The 17672-nt window shown below is 37.2% G+C and overlaps 2 protein-coding genes across 4 annotated transcripts in view; one reads left to right on the forward strand and one right to left on the reverse strand.

Annotated features, from left to right (window-relative positions):
• LOC124802850 (GPI mannosyltransferase 4) overlaps positions 1-14510 on the reverse strand; it is a 32538-nt gene extending 18028 nt beyond the window's left edge. Inside the window, exon 1 of one of the 2 annotated variants that reach the window (XM_047263885.1) lies at positions 14202-14339. Coding sequence is in view for 1 of the 2 variants with exons in the window: in XM_047263875.1 (XP_047119831.1) it covers positions 14202-14379 (178 nt within the window). In the remaining variant the exon portion in view is untranslated. Of the gene's footprint in view, positions 1-14201 lie in introns of both variants that reach the window. The other variant, XM_047263875.1, reaches the window with a different exon arrangement.
• Positions 14511-14536: 26 nt separating this feature from the next.
• LOC124802838 (protein SERAC1) overlaps positions 14537-17672 on the forward strand; it is a 292435-nt gene continuing 289299 nt past the window's right edge. The window contains exons 1-2 of one of the 2 annotated variants that reach the window (XM_047263863.1): positions 14537-14690; positions 15016-15137. In XM_047263863.1, coding sequence (XP_047119819.1) covers positions 14626-14690; positions 15016-15137 — 187 coding nt within the window. In that variant the 5' untranslated portion in view covers positions 14537-14625. Of the gene's footprint in view, positions 14691-15012; positions 15138-17672 lie in introns of both variants that reach the window. The other variant, XM_047263854.1, reaches the window with a different exon arrangement.

Raw genomic sequence — 17672 nt, forward strand, 5'->3', positions numbered from 1 at the left:
AACTGATTATTATCCCTACTTTGTTGATTATCCAAAACCCAATTCATACATTAGTTTATGAAAATCATCGGTTATTCTGTCTGATATGATACCCTAATAAGGTAAAGCAATGTATTTTATTTTTTCTGGTTTTGCTTCTCTTGTTAATGTTATTTTTTTATCTGTAGGGTTGCTTTTGTTATGAAATTTGGTAGTATACATTTTGTCTACCTTATTACCATTGTAGTCATTATTTGTTGTTATATGTTTTAGTATACACAACTCTTTGGTAAATTGTTGCTCTGTTTTCTCCAAATATCAGTCTTTATCTTGTTCTACATCTCATCCTCACTTTGGTTGTGACACAATTTCTTGCCTATTCCTTGAGTTAATCCCTACTCTGAATCCTCTAAACCATCTTTAATTCTATTGTATGCAACACATATGAAGTATTTTGTATCTGCATTTTTAAATATATGTATTTTAGTAATCTTTTTCACCTCCTTTGGCAATTTATTTTATATTTTTATTTTGTGGTGGAGAATCCTGTCTTGAGTTTTTTGTTTGATAAATGCAAGTCCAAACTAGATCTTGTTTCACAATTCTGTATTCGTAAAATATTTACTATTTTTCCTCTGATATACACAACAGATTGATATATGTAGGTACTTGATGCAGTAAGGAACTCAGCTCTTTTAATATAGTTGTGTACAATGAGTCCGACTATTACTTTTAGTTGTTATTTGTACAGTCTTTTTCTGCATATTGAAAACTGTGTCCACACTTCGTGCCTTCGAGCCCCAGAAAAGAATCCTACAGCTAAGAACTGAGTGTATGCAGGAATAGTAGGTCACCACATGGCATTGGGTGTTACAAATTGCCACTAAAACCCCAAGACCACAATGTGTTTATTACATTCTGTTTGGCAGTATCCTTAAATGTTCATTCCAGTTTAACTGACAACCAATGTTCATTCCTAAATGCTTGGTGTCCATTACACATTTTGTATCATCTACGCCCAATCCAGCAGAGCTGATTTCCATCTTTGTGATGAAGTGTATGCTGTTTGTTTTCTTTGTGTTCAGTGCTAATTTATTACATACAACCCACCTGTATAAACCTATAAGGGTTCCATTTGCCTTCTCTATGAGCAGTTCTGGTGTTTTATCAGTTATTACATTGTTACTATTGTCAGGAAAGACAACATTTTCTCCATGTCTTGTACTGTCTGGAAAGTTATAGGCATATGAAGAGAATTGGTCCCCATACACTGCCCTGAGATACGTCTATGTTTATTTATTTCTTGTCTGACAACTGTGTTACTGAACATTTATCACCAGCTGATGAATGAACTATCTCTTACCTTTTGCACCCTGTTTTCCAATTAAGACTGGAAACATTCATTTGCTATTCTTCATACACCTAATGCTTCTAGTTTGTTCAATAGTATTTTATGGTCAACAGTATCAAAAGCCTTGAACAAGCCTACGAATACGTGAGTTACACAGTCACCTTCTTCTATGAGCGGAGAATAGGGACTGGAACCTCATCTATGCCTGCTGAGTTCGTATTTTTTCATTTCTGTATTGTCTTGCTGATATCGAGTTCTATTGTTGAACATCATTGTGCTTGCAGTGTAATTCACTGTGGATGCTACACATGTTATAGAAAGATTTTGTTGCAACTTCTCCACAATAAAAGAGAAGTAGTCATTTATTAACTTTGGCATCTTTGATTTGCAAGTTACTATGCTTGTGTCCATCTCTTCCAGTTTCACATGTCATGACAACCCATACTACTTTCCTTTTATTTTATGTTCCACTTCATACACTATTTTTTCACTGAATGATCTTTTGCAGCAAGAAGTGCCCTTTGTACATGTTTTTGTAACTGTGATAGAAATTTAGAAACTGTGGACTACAGTACTGCTTTCACAAAGAACAGAGCAAATTTAGTGTCTGGGAGGACTTCCTAATATCTGCAATTATCCAACTACTTTCATCACCTGCTGCTGTTAAAGTGGCTGCTTTTTGGAAATATCTCCTCAAAAATTAATTTAAACAATGTGTAGAATTTAGAGAACTTCACAGCTACATTGCTTTACATGTACAGTTTGTACCAGCTTTATTTGGCAATGCCCCAGAAAAAAGTACGTAATTTGCATTCTGAGAAGATCCGTACCACACACAGGCCTGTAGTTGTGCATATTTTACGAAGCCCATCTGTAGCTTTATTAACTGACAGTAATGGTCAGAGAAGCCAACATCTTTCATAAATACAATTTTCCTTGTTGATATCCTTAGCTACATGATCTGACATCAGTGCTGAACATTTTGATACCCTAATAGAAGAGTTTACCATTTGTATCACGCCAAAAGTGGGCTGAATGTCTACGAAGTTATTACTAATTTCATCCTCAACATCTATATTAATATTCATTAATATGTCTCGGCATATTATTACATTCATTGTGGGGATACAGACTGTTCTCAGGACTTCAGTTAGTTTGTTGCAGACACTGTTCATTAATCACTATGTGAGGAGGGCATGCACAGAATGACTAACTTTTTGTGGATAACTAGCTCTGTTAGTTCAGTACTTGGCAATTCAAAATGGTTATCTGCACTAATTGGTATCACATCATCTCTAGCATTAAAATGAACACAATTTCTAATATAAAAACATGATCCCCTACTCTTTAAGGTAGTTCTGAAGTAGCAATTGTACATTCATATGACAATAGCAGTACATGCCGTATTTTAATGTCTCTGCACCAGTGTTTTGTAATGTATACAATTGTGCTGTTCGAAGACTTTAATTCAGTTTCAAGCTGGCCTAATTTATTTTTAATAGGCTGAATATGTTGGCGATGAATAGATAACTTGTATTTTCCCACATTTAGAGCAAGGTGCCATTCATTACACCATCATCTGTCCCAAGAACTTAAGGTTCTTTTTAACAAACATGGCTTCGATAGTTTATAAGTCATGTGCCCTTTTCTCTACACTATAGATACTTCATTTAGCAGCTCACACTACCCTTGCCAACCAGTTGTACAGATTATTATATTGTCCACATAGATCATAATGCTTGAACTGAGTTCTTTTCCTCACCTCTGAGATAGAGCTCTTACAAACTTGACTTAAATATTGAATCCAAAGTGGACTGCCTTAAATTGACAGCACTTGTCCCCAAACAGGAAAGCAGTGTACATTCTGTTTTTGGTCACTAATAACACTTGCCAGTAAATATCCATAAAATCTAAACTTTTCATGTACTTCACGTTACAGAACTTCTGCATGTTCTCATTTATGTTCTCTGGTCTGTTTATCTTTTTTCGTGTTATCAAGTTCAACATTATGACATTAATTTGTAACAAATGTATACCTTCATGTTTTTTATCCATGACCACAAGTGAGTTAATTTATTCTCTTTTGCTTCTCTCACTAAGCCCCTCTCAGCTCACCTGTCTCAACTACTTCAACACTATTTTCTGTTCAGCCACCAATACCAATTAGGGCTTTATGAAAATTGAGACATAATCTTCAACCTGCATATATAATTAATTATTTGCCCTGGTTTATATGAAATCATTGCATACTTATTATAGATTACCTGCTCAAGTTCATCCAATTTTTTCACTTATCCCTTTTATTTGCAACAGAACTTCTTTTACAAACTGTCCTCAGTCACAAATTGTGATATTTTTTTTTTAATTCCAATGTACAATGCATTTTAAGTCCTGGGGGCTCATCTTCAGGTACTTCATCAGTTTATATATTTTACTGGTCTACTCCAGTACAGGTTACTTAGTTTTCGAGCACATTGTGAACAGACATACATATTCATATAGATGCTTTTTGTATATCAGCACTTCTGCAAACAAAGGTTGTAATTTTGTTTACAGATATGCTATAAGTCAAAAATTGTATATATGTACATATATAAATATTGTTTGACACCTTGATTTGTTTCTTGTGCTGTTATTGTGATACCTATCTTATTCTTGGCCTGCATAATATACTTGTCACAGATCAATTATGGAACATTATCATTTGCTAAATTAAATTCCATTATATCTGTACATAATAATTATTTTGTATTGATTTAGATTTTCAGATAAGTTAGGTTTGTATTATCCACTGCCACACTTCAGCCAATCAGTGACCTAAATATGATCCTTCAGTTTCAGTTCACTGTTGATGGGTGATGTAATACTGTGTGAAGGTAAATTTCAGAGAGAAGGTTTTCCCTGCCCAACTGCAAAAGATGATATCTGTTACATCATACAGAAACAGCTTCTCCAAGTGACCCAAACATTGTACTGTCTGTCATCCATAATTATAAAGTACTAAGAAGAGTTCCTTTGAATCGTTCCCAAGTTTCCACAACATGACATGCAAGATTTGGTCATAATTTGAAAAATGTCTTAATCAGATTCAAAGCCAAATCGAGCTCACACACAGAGAATAGCCAGTTATAGGTCTTACGTTATAAGCCTAATGTTGGAACTGAAGTCCAAGCCAACACTCTCCAAGGCCTTACACTGACCACTGAATTCTGGATTGTATTTAGCAATTGAGATAGAGTTAACAAAGTGCTGTGCCATTGTCTGGGTGATACCTGCTGGTGTTCTTTGGAGATCCACAATTTGGATGCATCTATTGTGTTTAATAGAAATCCTCCTGAAGGTATCCTACATTTGTGCTCCAAGCAGAATGATTGACAAAGTTCACGAAAATCTGCCATGATATCTTCTTGTGCTCTAATCATTTTTGATCAAAAAGGCTGTGAAGTTACATATAAATAATAACCGATGAGGATAAGATCAAATCATCAGTGAAAGATTAATTGGTTGAACACTGCTTCTGTTCTAGAAAAGGAAAACTGTACCACACTTCTATGGTTCATCTGTAAAATGCCTTAAGTAGTAATACATTATTATGTAATACTATTTATGGTGGAAAAAAAGTTGTGTTCTAGTGTAAGTAATAATGTCTGCTTTACAAAGTGCAACACAATATTTACAGGACCATTACATAAAAAACAAATAAACCTTTGGCCCAACATCAGTGACATTATCTTCATGACGGAGAATATGAACCCATTACACAGAGGTATTAGCAAGTTTAAAATGCGTTTTCGTAAACCAGGAGCCTTTTCATGTCAGCAGTTTTGACTAAAATGCATTTACTCTGACTATGGCTCTTGCATCGTGTGCTGATGTTGGCTATTTTTTGACATTGGTCACTGAACCTTATTATTTATTTTGGTGGAAAATACAAATTGATTGCATTTGTTTTTGACATGGAGAGCAGCTGAATAACTTTTAATGATCTGGTTATTACAAATTTTCAGGTATGTTACTGATTTTCGCATTTATTTGGTGAATGGTGATGGTGGTGGGGAGGGAGGGGTGGGGGGGGGGGACTAGATGTGCTGACAAATTGAACTGTAGTGAAGCCCGCAAGGCCAAGATTAGGTTGGAATGTGACACTTGGTTGTGAGTTGGAGAAGCCAACGAATGTGAGGAGAAGGAAGATGGATGTGCTGACAATCTGACCTCTAGCACATCTGCCAAGAATCATGTGGTACTGGTATCAAAGGTGCCTCAATTACTATCCTTTCCTGTGGATCCTGTCTTCTTTGTGGAAAGTATGGGCTCTGTCACTATTTTTCCACTTGACTGCGAGTGGTATTTCAATGGTAGAGCTAGGCGACATGTATAGTGTGGATAGGGAGCAGGGAGGACTCGGGGTGTTATACCAATCCGCCTAACTAACAAGTTCGAAGTGCTGTCTTTCACTGAAACTGAGCCAGTGGGACTCATTTCATATGTTTTGGGATAACCTGTTTCATCTGGTGTAAAGAGGAGGCAAATGCGAAAAGGGTAGAGGCAATTCAAACATACAGTTAATGGTGGTACCGCTTAATGAAATTGCAACAAGGGACACAAAATGACACCAAGTGGACTCAATGCATATGCCTGGAGGCCTCATTCAACATGTTGCAAAGGCTACTGTGGCAGACATTGAGGGCATGAGGTACAAGCAACTGCAGATTGAGGTGCACGTTGGAAAAAATGATGCCTGTCATCTGAGCTTCGAGATCATACTTAGATTACTCAAGTGACTGGCAGAGAAGGTTGAAAAGACCAGCCTTGCACAAGGAGTTTCAATGAAGCTCACAATTTGCAGCATTTTTCCCAGAACTGATCATGGCCCTTGGCTCTGAGTTGAGTGGAAAGACTGAACCAGAGACTTCAAAAGTTCTGTTACAAGCTAGGCTGCGACTTCCTGGACTTGCGCCACAAAGATGAGAACTACACAATGTCCCTAAATGGGCAGGGGTACGTTCTACGTCAGAGGCTGCTACCCACGCACGTAGCAATACAGATAATGATAGCTGTAGGAAACCCAGAAGTATCAGCGTTAGAGCGAAAGAATGCCTCCCACAGGTGAGAGTATTAAAACCCTAGTGGTTAACTGCTGAAGCATTTGCAACAAAGTGCCAGAGTTCAAAGTGCTCCTGAAAAGCAGTGAAGCTTACATAATATTAGATATAGAAAGCTGGCTGAAATCTGAAACTGGCAGCAGCAAGAATTTTGGGAAAAAATTTTAGTGTATAGCAAAAGCTTTGGCTAATGGGAAATGGAATTATGTATTTATCGCAGCAGACAAGAAATTGAAGCTGCATGTGAGATTGTTTGGGCAATATTCAGTATCAGGGTGATGATAAAATTATAACTGGATTCATCTGTCACCCACCAAACTCATCTTGTGATGTAATCAAAACCTTTAGAGAAAACCTCAGTTTGCTTGTACATAAGTTTCCGTATCAAACTTTAATCATTAGTGGAGACCTGAGTCATCCAACAATCAATTTAAAAAATTACAATTTTGTTAGTGGTGGGCATGGTGAAACATCCTGCAAAACATTACTAAATGTCTTCTCTAAAAACTACCCAGAACAGATAGTTCAGAAGTCCACTCACAATGGCAACAAACAGAGCTTACCTCTTTAAGAATGTCAATATCGAAACTGGTATCAGTAACCATGATGCATTTGTGGCAACACTGAATGATTACCAAAGCACAAAGGGCAGCTAAAACAAGCAGAAAGATATACATATTCAGTGAACTAGATAAAAAAAATCAGTAGTCTGATATCTTCGTGAGGAACTTGAAACTTTCAGCACAGGAACATGTAGCAGAATTATGGTTAAAGTTTAAAAGAATTTTTGACCATGCACTGGGTATATATGACCCAGCAGAATAGTTCTTAATGGGAGGGACCCTCCAAGGAATACAGTCACTTTAAAGAAACTTCTAAAATGGAGACTACTGTGTAAAAGGTGTAAAACAATTCACAGGACTACAGATAGAGGGATGCTGAATAAAACATGTTTGGTGTCAAGAGGGCAATGAGTGAAGCTTTAAATAACTAACATAGCAGAATATTGTCAAATAATCTTTCATAAAACCGAAAGAAATTCTGGTCGTATGTAGAGGCTGTTAGTTGCACCTAAGTTAGTGTCAGTCCCTAGCAAATGAGACAGGAACTGAAACTGAGGGTAGCAAAGTGAAACCTGAAATGCTTAACTCTTGTTTTCAAATGTTCCTTTACAAAGGAAAACCCAGGAGAACTGTCCCAATTTAATCCTTGTACAACTGAAAAGGTGAGTGAAACCAGTATTAGCATCAGTGGTGTTGAGAAACAGCTGAAAATGTTGAAACTGAACTTAGCTCCAGTGCCAAATGGAATCTTTATAACATTCTACACTGAATTTGTGGCTGAGTTAGCCCCTCTTCCAACTATAATCTATTGTAGATCCCTTGAAAAAAAAAAAAAAAAAAATCATGCCCAGTTCTTGGAAAAAAGCATAGGTGACACCTATCTACAAGAAGGGTAGTAAAAGTGATTCACAAATCTGCTGTTCAATATCTTTGACCAGTATTTGTTGTAGAATCTTAGAACATATTCTGAGTTCATACACAACGAAGTGTCATGAACAGAATGACCTGCTCCACGCCAACCAGCATGGAGTCTGAAAACATTGATCACGTGAAAAAAACTTATACTTTTCTCACATGACATACTAGCTTTGGATCAAGGCAGTCAGATAAATGCAGTATTTCTTGATTTCTGGGACACATTTGACTCAGTAGCAAACTTATGCTTATTGTCAAAAGTACATTCATATGGAGTAGTAGTAGTTGTTCTGGTCTTCAATCCGAAGTCTCGTTTGCTGCAGCTCACTATGTAATGAGCCTTTTCATCTCTGAATACCTACAAAAACCTACATCATTCTCAATCTGTACTCATCTCTTGGTCTCCCTCTATGATTGTTACCCCCACAATTCCCTCAAACACTAAATCGATGATCCCTTGGTGTCTCACAATGTGACCTATCAACTGATCCCTTCTTTTGCACAAGTTGTGCCACAAATTTCATGTCTCCCCAATTCTATTCAGTACCTCCTCATTGGTTATGTGGTTTACTCATCTAATCTTCAGAACTCTTCTGTAGCAGCACACTTCGGAAACTTCTATTTTCTTTTTGTCTAAACTGTTTATTGTCCATGTTTCACTTCAAAAAATGGCTACATTCCAGACAAAAATCTCAGAAAAGAATTCCTAATCCATAATAAATATTAACAAATGTCTCTTCTTCAGAAATGCTTTTCCTGCCATTGCCAGTCTAGATTTTATATGCTCTCTACTTCGGCCAACATCAGTTATTTTGCTGCCCAAATAGCAAAGCTCATATACTAGTTTAAATGTATTGTTTCCTAATCTAATTTCTTTAGCATCACCTGATTACATTCCATCATTCTTGTTTTGTTTTTGTTGATGTTCATCTTACATCCCCCTTTCAAGACATTGTCCGTTCTATTTGACCACTCTTCCAAGTCCTTTGCTGTCTGTGACAGAATTACAACTTCATCGGCAAAATCTGAAGGTTTTTTTTTTTTCCTTCTCTCGAAACTTTAATTCCTACTCCAAATTTTTCTTTGGTTTCCTTTCCTGCTTATTCAGTGCACAGACTGAATAATATTGGGGACAGGCTACAACCCTGTCTCACTCCCTTCTCAACCATTGCTTCCCTTTCATATCCCTTGACTCTAATAACAGCTGTCTGGTTTCTGTACAGGTTGTAAACAATCCTTCGCTCCCTTCATTTTGCCCCTGCTACCTTCAGAATTTCAAAGAGAGTATTCCAGTTATCATTGTCAAATGCTTTCTCTAAGTCTACAAATGATATAGATGTATGCTTGCCTTCTCTTAACTTGTCTTCTGAGGAAAGTCATAGGCTCAGTATTGCCTTCCATGTTCATGTATTTCTCCAGAATCTAAATTGATCTTCCCTGAGGTCAGCTTCTACTAGTTTTTCCGTTATTCTGTAAAGAATTGGTGTCAGTATTTTGCAACCATGACTTATTAAACTGATAGTTTGGTAATTTTCACACCTGTCAGCAACTGCTTTCTTTGGAATTGGAATTAATACATTCTTTTTGAAGTCTTGAGGTACTTTGTCAGTCTCATACATATTGCACACCATATGGAAGAATTTTTTCATGGCTGGCTCTCTCAAGATTATCAGTAATTCTACCTTCAGGGCCTTGTTTCAACTTAGATCTTTCAGAGCTCTGTCTGTCACATTCTTCTCGCAGTATCATATCTCCTATCTCATCTTCCTCTATGTCCACTTCCTTTTCTACAATATTGCCTTAAAGTTCATCTCCCTTGTATAGACCCTCTACATATTCTTTCCACCTGTCAGCTTTTGCTTAAGAGTCGTTTTCCATCTGATCTCTTGATATTCATACAGCTGCTTCTCTTTTCCCCAAAGGCCTCTTAAAATTTTTCCTGTAGTTGGTATTTATCTTTCCCTTAGTCAAATATATTTCTAAATTCTCATATTTGTCCTCTAGCCATTTCTGTTAAGCCATTTTGCACTTCCTGTCAATATCTCTTTCTTTTTTAAACGTTTTTATTCCCTTTTGCCAGCTTCATTTGCTGCATTTTGAAATCTCCTCCTTTCATCACTTACATTCAATATCTCTTGTGTTATCCCAGGATTACCACTAGGCCTTGTCTTTTGACCTATTTGATCCTCTGCTGTCTTCACCATTTCATCTCTTAAAGCTATCTATTCATCTTCTACTGTGTTCCTTTCCCCTGTTCTAGTAATCTGTTGCCTAAAGCTCTCTCTGAAGCTCTCAATAACCTCCAATTCCTTCATCTTATCCAGGTCTCAACACCTTAATTTCCTACATTTTTGCAATTTATTCAGTTGTAGTCTACAGTTCATAACCAATAAATTGTGGTCAGTGTCCACATTTGCCTATGGACACATTTTACAATTTAAAAACTGTTTCCTAAATCTCGGCCTAACCATTATATAATCAACCTGAAATCTTTTGGTGTCTCCAGGTATCTTCCATGTATACAACCTTCTTTTGTGATTCTTAAACCAAGGGTTAGAAATGATTAAATTGTGCTCTGTGCAAAGTTCTACTTGGCGGCTTCCTCTGTCGTTCCTTTTCCCCAATTCATATTCACCTACTATTTTCCTTCTCTTCCTTTTCCTACTATCAAATTCTCCCAATGAAAATTAAATTTTTGTCTCCTTTTACTATCTGAATGATTTCTTTTATCTCATCATACATTTCTTCAGTCTCTTCATCATCTGCAGAGCTAGTTGGCATATGAAGTTGTACTACTGTGGCAGGCATGGACTTCACATCTATCTTGGCTATGGTAGTGTGTTCATTATGCTGTTTGTAATAGCTTACCTGCATTTCTATTTTCTTATTCATTATTGAACCTCCTCCTGCTTTACCCATATCTGACTTTGTATTTATAACACTGTATTCATCTGACCGGAACTCCTGTTCCTCCTACCACTGAATTTCACTAATTCCCACTATATCTAGCTTCAACCTATCCATTTCCCTTTTTAAATTTTCTAATCTACCTGCCCAATATAAGTATCTAGCATTCCATATTCTAATCCATAGAATGCCAGTTTTGTTTCTGCTGTTGACGACATTCTCCTGAGGAGTCCTTACCCGGAGATCTGAATGGGAGGCTATTTTGCCTCTGGAATATTTTATCTAAGAAGACACCATCATTATTTAACCATGCAATAGAGCTGCATGTCCTCAGGTGGGATTACAGCTGTAGTTTCCCCTTGCTTTCAGCCGTTCGCAGTAATAGCACAGGAAGACTGTTTTGGTTGATGTTACAAGGCTAAATCAATCAATCCTGCAACTACTGAAAAGGTTGCTGCCCCTCGTAGTTGGTACACAGCTTATTACCTTGGATAGAGTCTCATCATCAGATGCAGAAGTCACTTCGGATGTATCCCAAGGAAGTGTATTTGGTTGCTTGCTCTTCATGTTGTATGTTAATGACATTGTGGATAATAGTAATAGTAACCACAGACTTTTTGCAGGCAATGCAGCTCTCTATAATGAAGTACACTCTGAAAGAAGATACATAAATGTTCAGTCAGTTCTTGATAAGACTTCAAAGTGGTGCAAAGGTCGGCAACTTGCTTTAAATGTTCAGAAATGTAATATCATGCATTTCACAAAATGAAGTAATGTATTATGTGACACACTGTAAGGATATGAAGGGGAATGATTAGCTATGTTCAGTTGTGGGTAAAGCAGATGGTAGACCTCGTTTTATTGGTAGAATACTGGGGAAGTGCAATCAGTCTACACAAGAGACTGCATACAAATCACCTGTGCAATCCATTATAGAATAATTCTCAATGTGTAGGACCATACCAGACAGGACTAACAGGAGATACTGAACATATACAGAGAAAGGCAGAACAAACTGTTACAGGTTGGTTTGACCAGTGGGAGAATGTTACAGGGATGCTCAAGAAACTGGACTGGCAGACTCTTGATGATAGACATAAACTATCCCAAGAGTCTAGCAACAAAGTTGCAATAACTGACTTTTAATGAAGACTCTACCAATACACAACTACTCCCTATGCATCACTCACATAGGGATCAAGAGGACATGATTAATATAATTACAGCAAGCACGAAGGCATTCAAACAACCATTCTTCCTGCACTCCATACCTGAATGGAACAGGGAGAAACCCTAACAAATGGTACAATGGGACATACCTCTGCCAGCACTTCACAGTAGTTTGTATGGGTGTAGATGTCGGTGTAGATGTAGAGAAGGGGAAAAAGACGGTGCATGTACTGTCCTGCAGAATCTTGGAATACCTCCCAACACATAAACTTCTTTGATTCTACTTTCCTTCAAATACACATGCCATATCTTAATCTAAAAGACTCACCTGGAACAATTACATCAGGTTTTTGGAGAAGAATAAGGCTTTGAGGTTAGTTTACAATATTGTAAGTCTGTCAGATATGGCAAATGACTTGGAAGAGCACTTGAATGGAATGGATAGTATCTATAAAACTGTTTAGAAGATTAATGTCAACAGAGGCAAAACAAGGGTAGGCCAACAGAATGTAGCCAAGTTAAATCTGGCGATACTCAGGTAATTAGACTAGGAACTAACATAGGCCCTACTAAAAGCAGTATAAGAATTTTGCTATTTGAGCAACAAAATAACTGATGATGACAGAAGTAGATAGGCTATATAATGCACACTGGTAATAGCAAGAAAACCATTTCTGTAAAAGAGGAATTTGTTAACATCTAATATCAATTTAAGTGTTAGGGAGTTTCCTCTGATGATATTTGTCTCAAGTGTGGCCTTGTACAGAAATAAAACATAGGCCTATATGATAACCAGTTCAGACAAGAAAAGAAGTTTTCGAGATTAGGTGTCACGGAAGAATGTTGAAGATCAGATAGGTATAGTGAATAATCAATAAGAAGGCACTGAATCGAACTGAGGAGAAGAGAAATTTGTGGGATAACTTGATTAAGAGAAGGGACAGGATATATTCTGAGGCACCAAGAAACTGTCAGCACAGTAATGGAGGGAAATGTAGTGGGTAAATATTATAGAGGGAGACCAAAGCTTGAACACAGTGAGCAATTTCCAATGGATGTAGGTTGCAGTAGTTACAAAGAGGTTTGCACAGAACAGACTAGCATCGAGAGCTGCATCAAACCAGTATTAGGACTGAAGATCCTAACAACAACAACAACATGGCTGAAGTTAATTTGTCCTAAAACATAATGTCCAAGCTCACTATAATTTCTTAGCATATTGTGCAATTTCTTTGGTGACTTATAAGGAATTTTATTAGCTTCCTTCAGTGGAATATCGGTATGGGGACGGTAGTAAAAAATGAAATATCAGTGAAAGAGAATGACACCTTGGCAGTGCAAAGCGTTACACATAACCTTTCAAACCAATTATTTGGGGCAAGTGAAAGCACAGTTGGATACCTCAACACAGATTCTTAGTGACCCATTAGTAGAACTATCGATAGGGGATCGCCAAAAAAAAAAATTACATAGGGAAATCAATACTTGCCATGGTGTGAAATACTGTTGTTTCTGTATCATACTATTGCAGTTATATACCTAGGAGAACAAACATTTTATTTTTCTAGACCATAAACACTCTATAAGGCTAAAAGTATAGTTTTTGCAAAAGTTATCAATAACCTATAAGCCCTATGAATTAAAAGTGAAAAATGTGCCTTCAGTAAGGCCACAGTCAACCACCTGTATCATCCTTGTAAAAATATACGTATTGAGAGATTATCTCTAATGTATGCGTATAAATAAAAATGTGGTTTGTTACGTGAACATGTTTGTTTTTCGTCTTAGATAGAGTCGACTGAAAATAGAAACAAAATTTCAAACATAAAAGTGACGTTCTGGGTGGTTTTCATAAATGGAAGTTTCCTTCACCTTCATGGGAGAGAAATTATTTTTTTGGAAACTAGACTATTCAGGAATTAGGAACAGAAGTCAGTAAGTACGTTGAAAAAGCGAAAATTGTGGGGGAAGGGCTATTTTTTTCCTTCTTTTCATAACTATTTACTCTGAGAATGAAAATTAAATTATTTTCTCGCGAAGCTGTAGTTTCGATACTGCGCTTGTACCATTGCTTAATCGTGCCATCTTTCAATCAGTTTGAACTAATTCTTAAGTTCACCCGCATAAGAAATGCGTCTGTATTTCAGTTAAGCGAATTTAGACAGAAGCGATAGTATTTACCACGACAGTCTCTTAAACCAACCAATGACTGACCTGCCATGACTTCTATGGACTGGAAAAACTCATCCGGATGAATATAGCCAAATTGTGGAAGTAATGTCAGCAGTATACGTAGTGCAGCTAAGAACCAATATAAGTTGTAATTCCGGCGTACTGATTCACAGTACCATGTAAATCTTCGAGTGCTGTGGTTAACAAGCTTTTGGAACATGTCTGTTGATTCAGAATGTTCAGCATGTATTCTGAAATAAATATGCTGGTACTAATAACACCGCCCACTGTCATGCCACAATTTGTCAACAACGCTGTTTACAAATGAACATACTGCTGCTTCTCCAAAGATGTTATGTTGCCCTTAATAAGTAGTAAGTAGTAATGGATGCCGAGTGTCATTTGTTTAAATTCAAATTGAATTTGTTTATAAACATTACCTTACTTTTGAAAGTTGAAAGATAACATGGTTTCATTGCGGAAGTACAAGAAGTTCCTTAATTACAGTGGAGCTGCTGTTGTATTTATAGGGTTTGTATGATTATACTCAAATGAAACAAATCCTTATGAGACCGGTTGCATTAGGTTATTGTAGTTATAAGGATGAGGTTCATTGTTATCACGATGCGTACTCTGTTGCATACATTCTTGTATGCTAAACGCAAATGTTATAGAACTTTCTAATTCTTATGGATGGGTTTTACCCTTTCGTAACACTATATTTATGTAGGACCGAACAGTTTGCGATCCATATATTCCGCAATGAAAGTGTATTTTATAAAATAAAATAAAACAAAATAAAAAATACTCCCAGGGTGTCGCACAAACTTTAGCGCAATCTTTATTGTTGCAGCAGAAGTGGATGGATAACGTATCATATATACACAACCCGATTAAAGCCTGCTTTTGGGACTACTCTCTTGAGGCCCCATAAAACGAAACCAGAGTATATTTATATTACTGATCCGAAGTTGAAAGGTAATAAAATTAGTTTATTACATTCTCCTTTTTTCATGCAATCCACGTATTATAAGACATAGTCACACTGAAATAAAATGTGTACTGTTCATTGTTGACTGTAACACATTTCGTCATATCGTAGTCGACTGTAGCAGAGGCTTTGCATAGAATGCAACAGCTTACCCAGGATACGAGTGAGAAGGGGGGGGGGGGGGGAGGTTGCACAACTCAAACTCTGATATTAGTTTCTTGGGGATTGCTGAAATATGATTTCCAAAAGACATTTTGTAAATGTGGTGTTTGATGTTGAGTGAGTAGCGTACTGTTTACAATATTTACTGTGATTTAGATGTGGTAGTTGTCATAGATATTTTTCATCCCAGAAAACAAATTTAATTACAGAAATATGATTTCTTTTTAACTCAGCAGTGTAAATTCCAGATTTGAATATCAACCATGTTAGGGAAAGGACAGGTTTCTGCTTACCATAAATATAACACATTGAGTTCCAGTCAAGCACAAGAAAAAGACTTGCACATTTAATTTTCAACCAAAGCCATCTTTCATATATTCGCACAATCAAGCACATCTCACAAATATATGAACCAGAATGCAGTCCGGTCTAAGCTACTATGTTTTCGTTGTAATTGATACTTGTAACCATAGGACAAGAAGTCTCCCATCACATTCCCAAAAACCACCAGGTATTTAGCCTGTTTCATACTTTGTTAGTTACATAGGTCATAATTTATAGCCGGCCGCGGTGGTCTCGCGGTTCTAGGCGCGCAGTCCGGAACCGTGCGACTGCTACGGTCGCAGGTTCGAATCCTGCCTCGGGCATGGATGTGTGTGATGTCCTTAGGTTAGTTAGGTTTAAGTAGTCCTAAGTTCTAGGGGACTGATAACCACAGCAGTTGAGTCCCATAGTGCTCAGAGCCATAATTTATAATTGGAGTGAAAGCTTGACGCAAAAAAACCCTATATTTCCATCCTAACAATGAAACTTTCAGTAGTATGGGATGAATTCTCTCTTCAGTTTGCTCATCCATGTGGATATCAGGACACTTCATCATGGCAACTGTCTGCCCCTGCTAGCTGAGTGGTCAGCGCGACAGACTGTCAATCCTAAGGGCCTGACTTCAATTCCCAGCTGGGTTGGAGATTTTCTCCGCCCAGGGACTGGGTGTTGTGTTGTACTAATCATCATCATTTCATCCCCATCGACATGCAAGTCGCTGACGTGGCGTCAAATCGAAAGACTTGCACACGGTGAACGATCTACCTGATGGGAGGCCCTAGTCACACGACATTTACATTTATTTTGTCATGGCAACTGTTGTAACCCTTGATTGGGTAGCAATAAGGCTCTACTTGTGCTTTATGTGTGTAGATAGTGCTTTTTCAATAATATAACTACAAAGTGTTGTCTTTTGGATCATGTAAGATTTGTTTCAGTGGGAATCTGAAGAATGTGGTACTAGTCATCAAAGTCACATAAAATGTTTACTTTTAAAGTCTTCTAAAGACGTTTTACTTAAATCTGTTGGACACATGGCTTCACTAAAATCTGCTACACACTTTGGTTTAAACAGTAGTGTAGTAAATTTCTAAAAATAACTTTGTTGTAAGGCAGAAGACTATTCTGCTTCATTATTGGCAATTGCTGAGATATTACTCTAGTCACACTACATTGGTCTTTCCATATTTAACTTTACTAGGGTAATTCAAGAAGGGGAATAACAATAGCTCTTCGTGGGCGCTTAAAGACCTCTTGTGAATTAAATGCCATCTCTAGATAGAAGAGAAAATCAGAGCTTCCAATGTGATTGATAAATGGAGGCAAGTGTGCAATTGCACTTAGAGATATAGTTTCAAGATGGAAATGTTGATTGATAACCTATATGGTGGGCAATTATAACCAGAGTTTTATGTTCAAAGAAATCATCCCCAGCTGCAGTTCATAACTGACTAGTGGAAGTTTATGAAGCAAAGGTGGTGTCACAAAAACAACATGTTTTTGGTGCACGCAATTTTGGTAAAGGCAGAATAGAAATAGAAGTACGAGTCGATCAAAGGCCATGGCTGCCAAGCACTTCCACCCCATGTGACAATGTATGCTGTGTTGAAGGGTTCTTTCAAGATGATTGTTGCATTCACATGAGACAAATTGCATGCAAACTCAGTATCTCCAGTGGCATCATAATGGATATTGTGCACACTATATTGGACCTGTAGATGTGTTCTTCCTGTATATCATGGCAGTTCTCAAATGTGCATAAAACCAAGTAAATGCGATCATCTCTCATGCACCTAAAGCAGCATCAGCAGAGGATGGTACATTTCAACACCATCTAGTCACAGCGGATGAATGTGGGTGCATCATGTGATACCTGATATGTAGAGTGCTTAATATCATGGAGACACTCTGCTCCTGCTGTATCAAAAGTTATGGCCACAGTGTTTTGGATCACACAGTTATTATATGAAACTTATCAAACTTGAAAACAGTTTATAGAAGATAATTCAGAGGAAATGACTGGGACTACTTTAGAA

The sequence above is a fragment of the Schistocerca piceifrons genome, chromosome 1 (assembly GCF_021461385.2).
Source record: "Schistocerca piceifrons isolate TAMUIC-IGC-003096 chromosome 1, iqSchPice1.1, whole genome shotgun sequence".
Taxonomy (NCBI): domain Eukaryota; kingdom Metazoa; phylum Arthropoda; class Insecta; order Orthoptera; family Acrididae; genus Schistocerca; species Schistocerca piceifrons.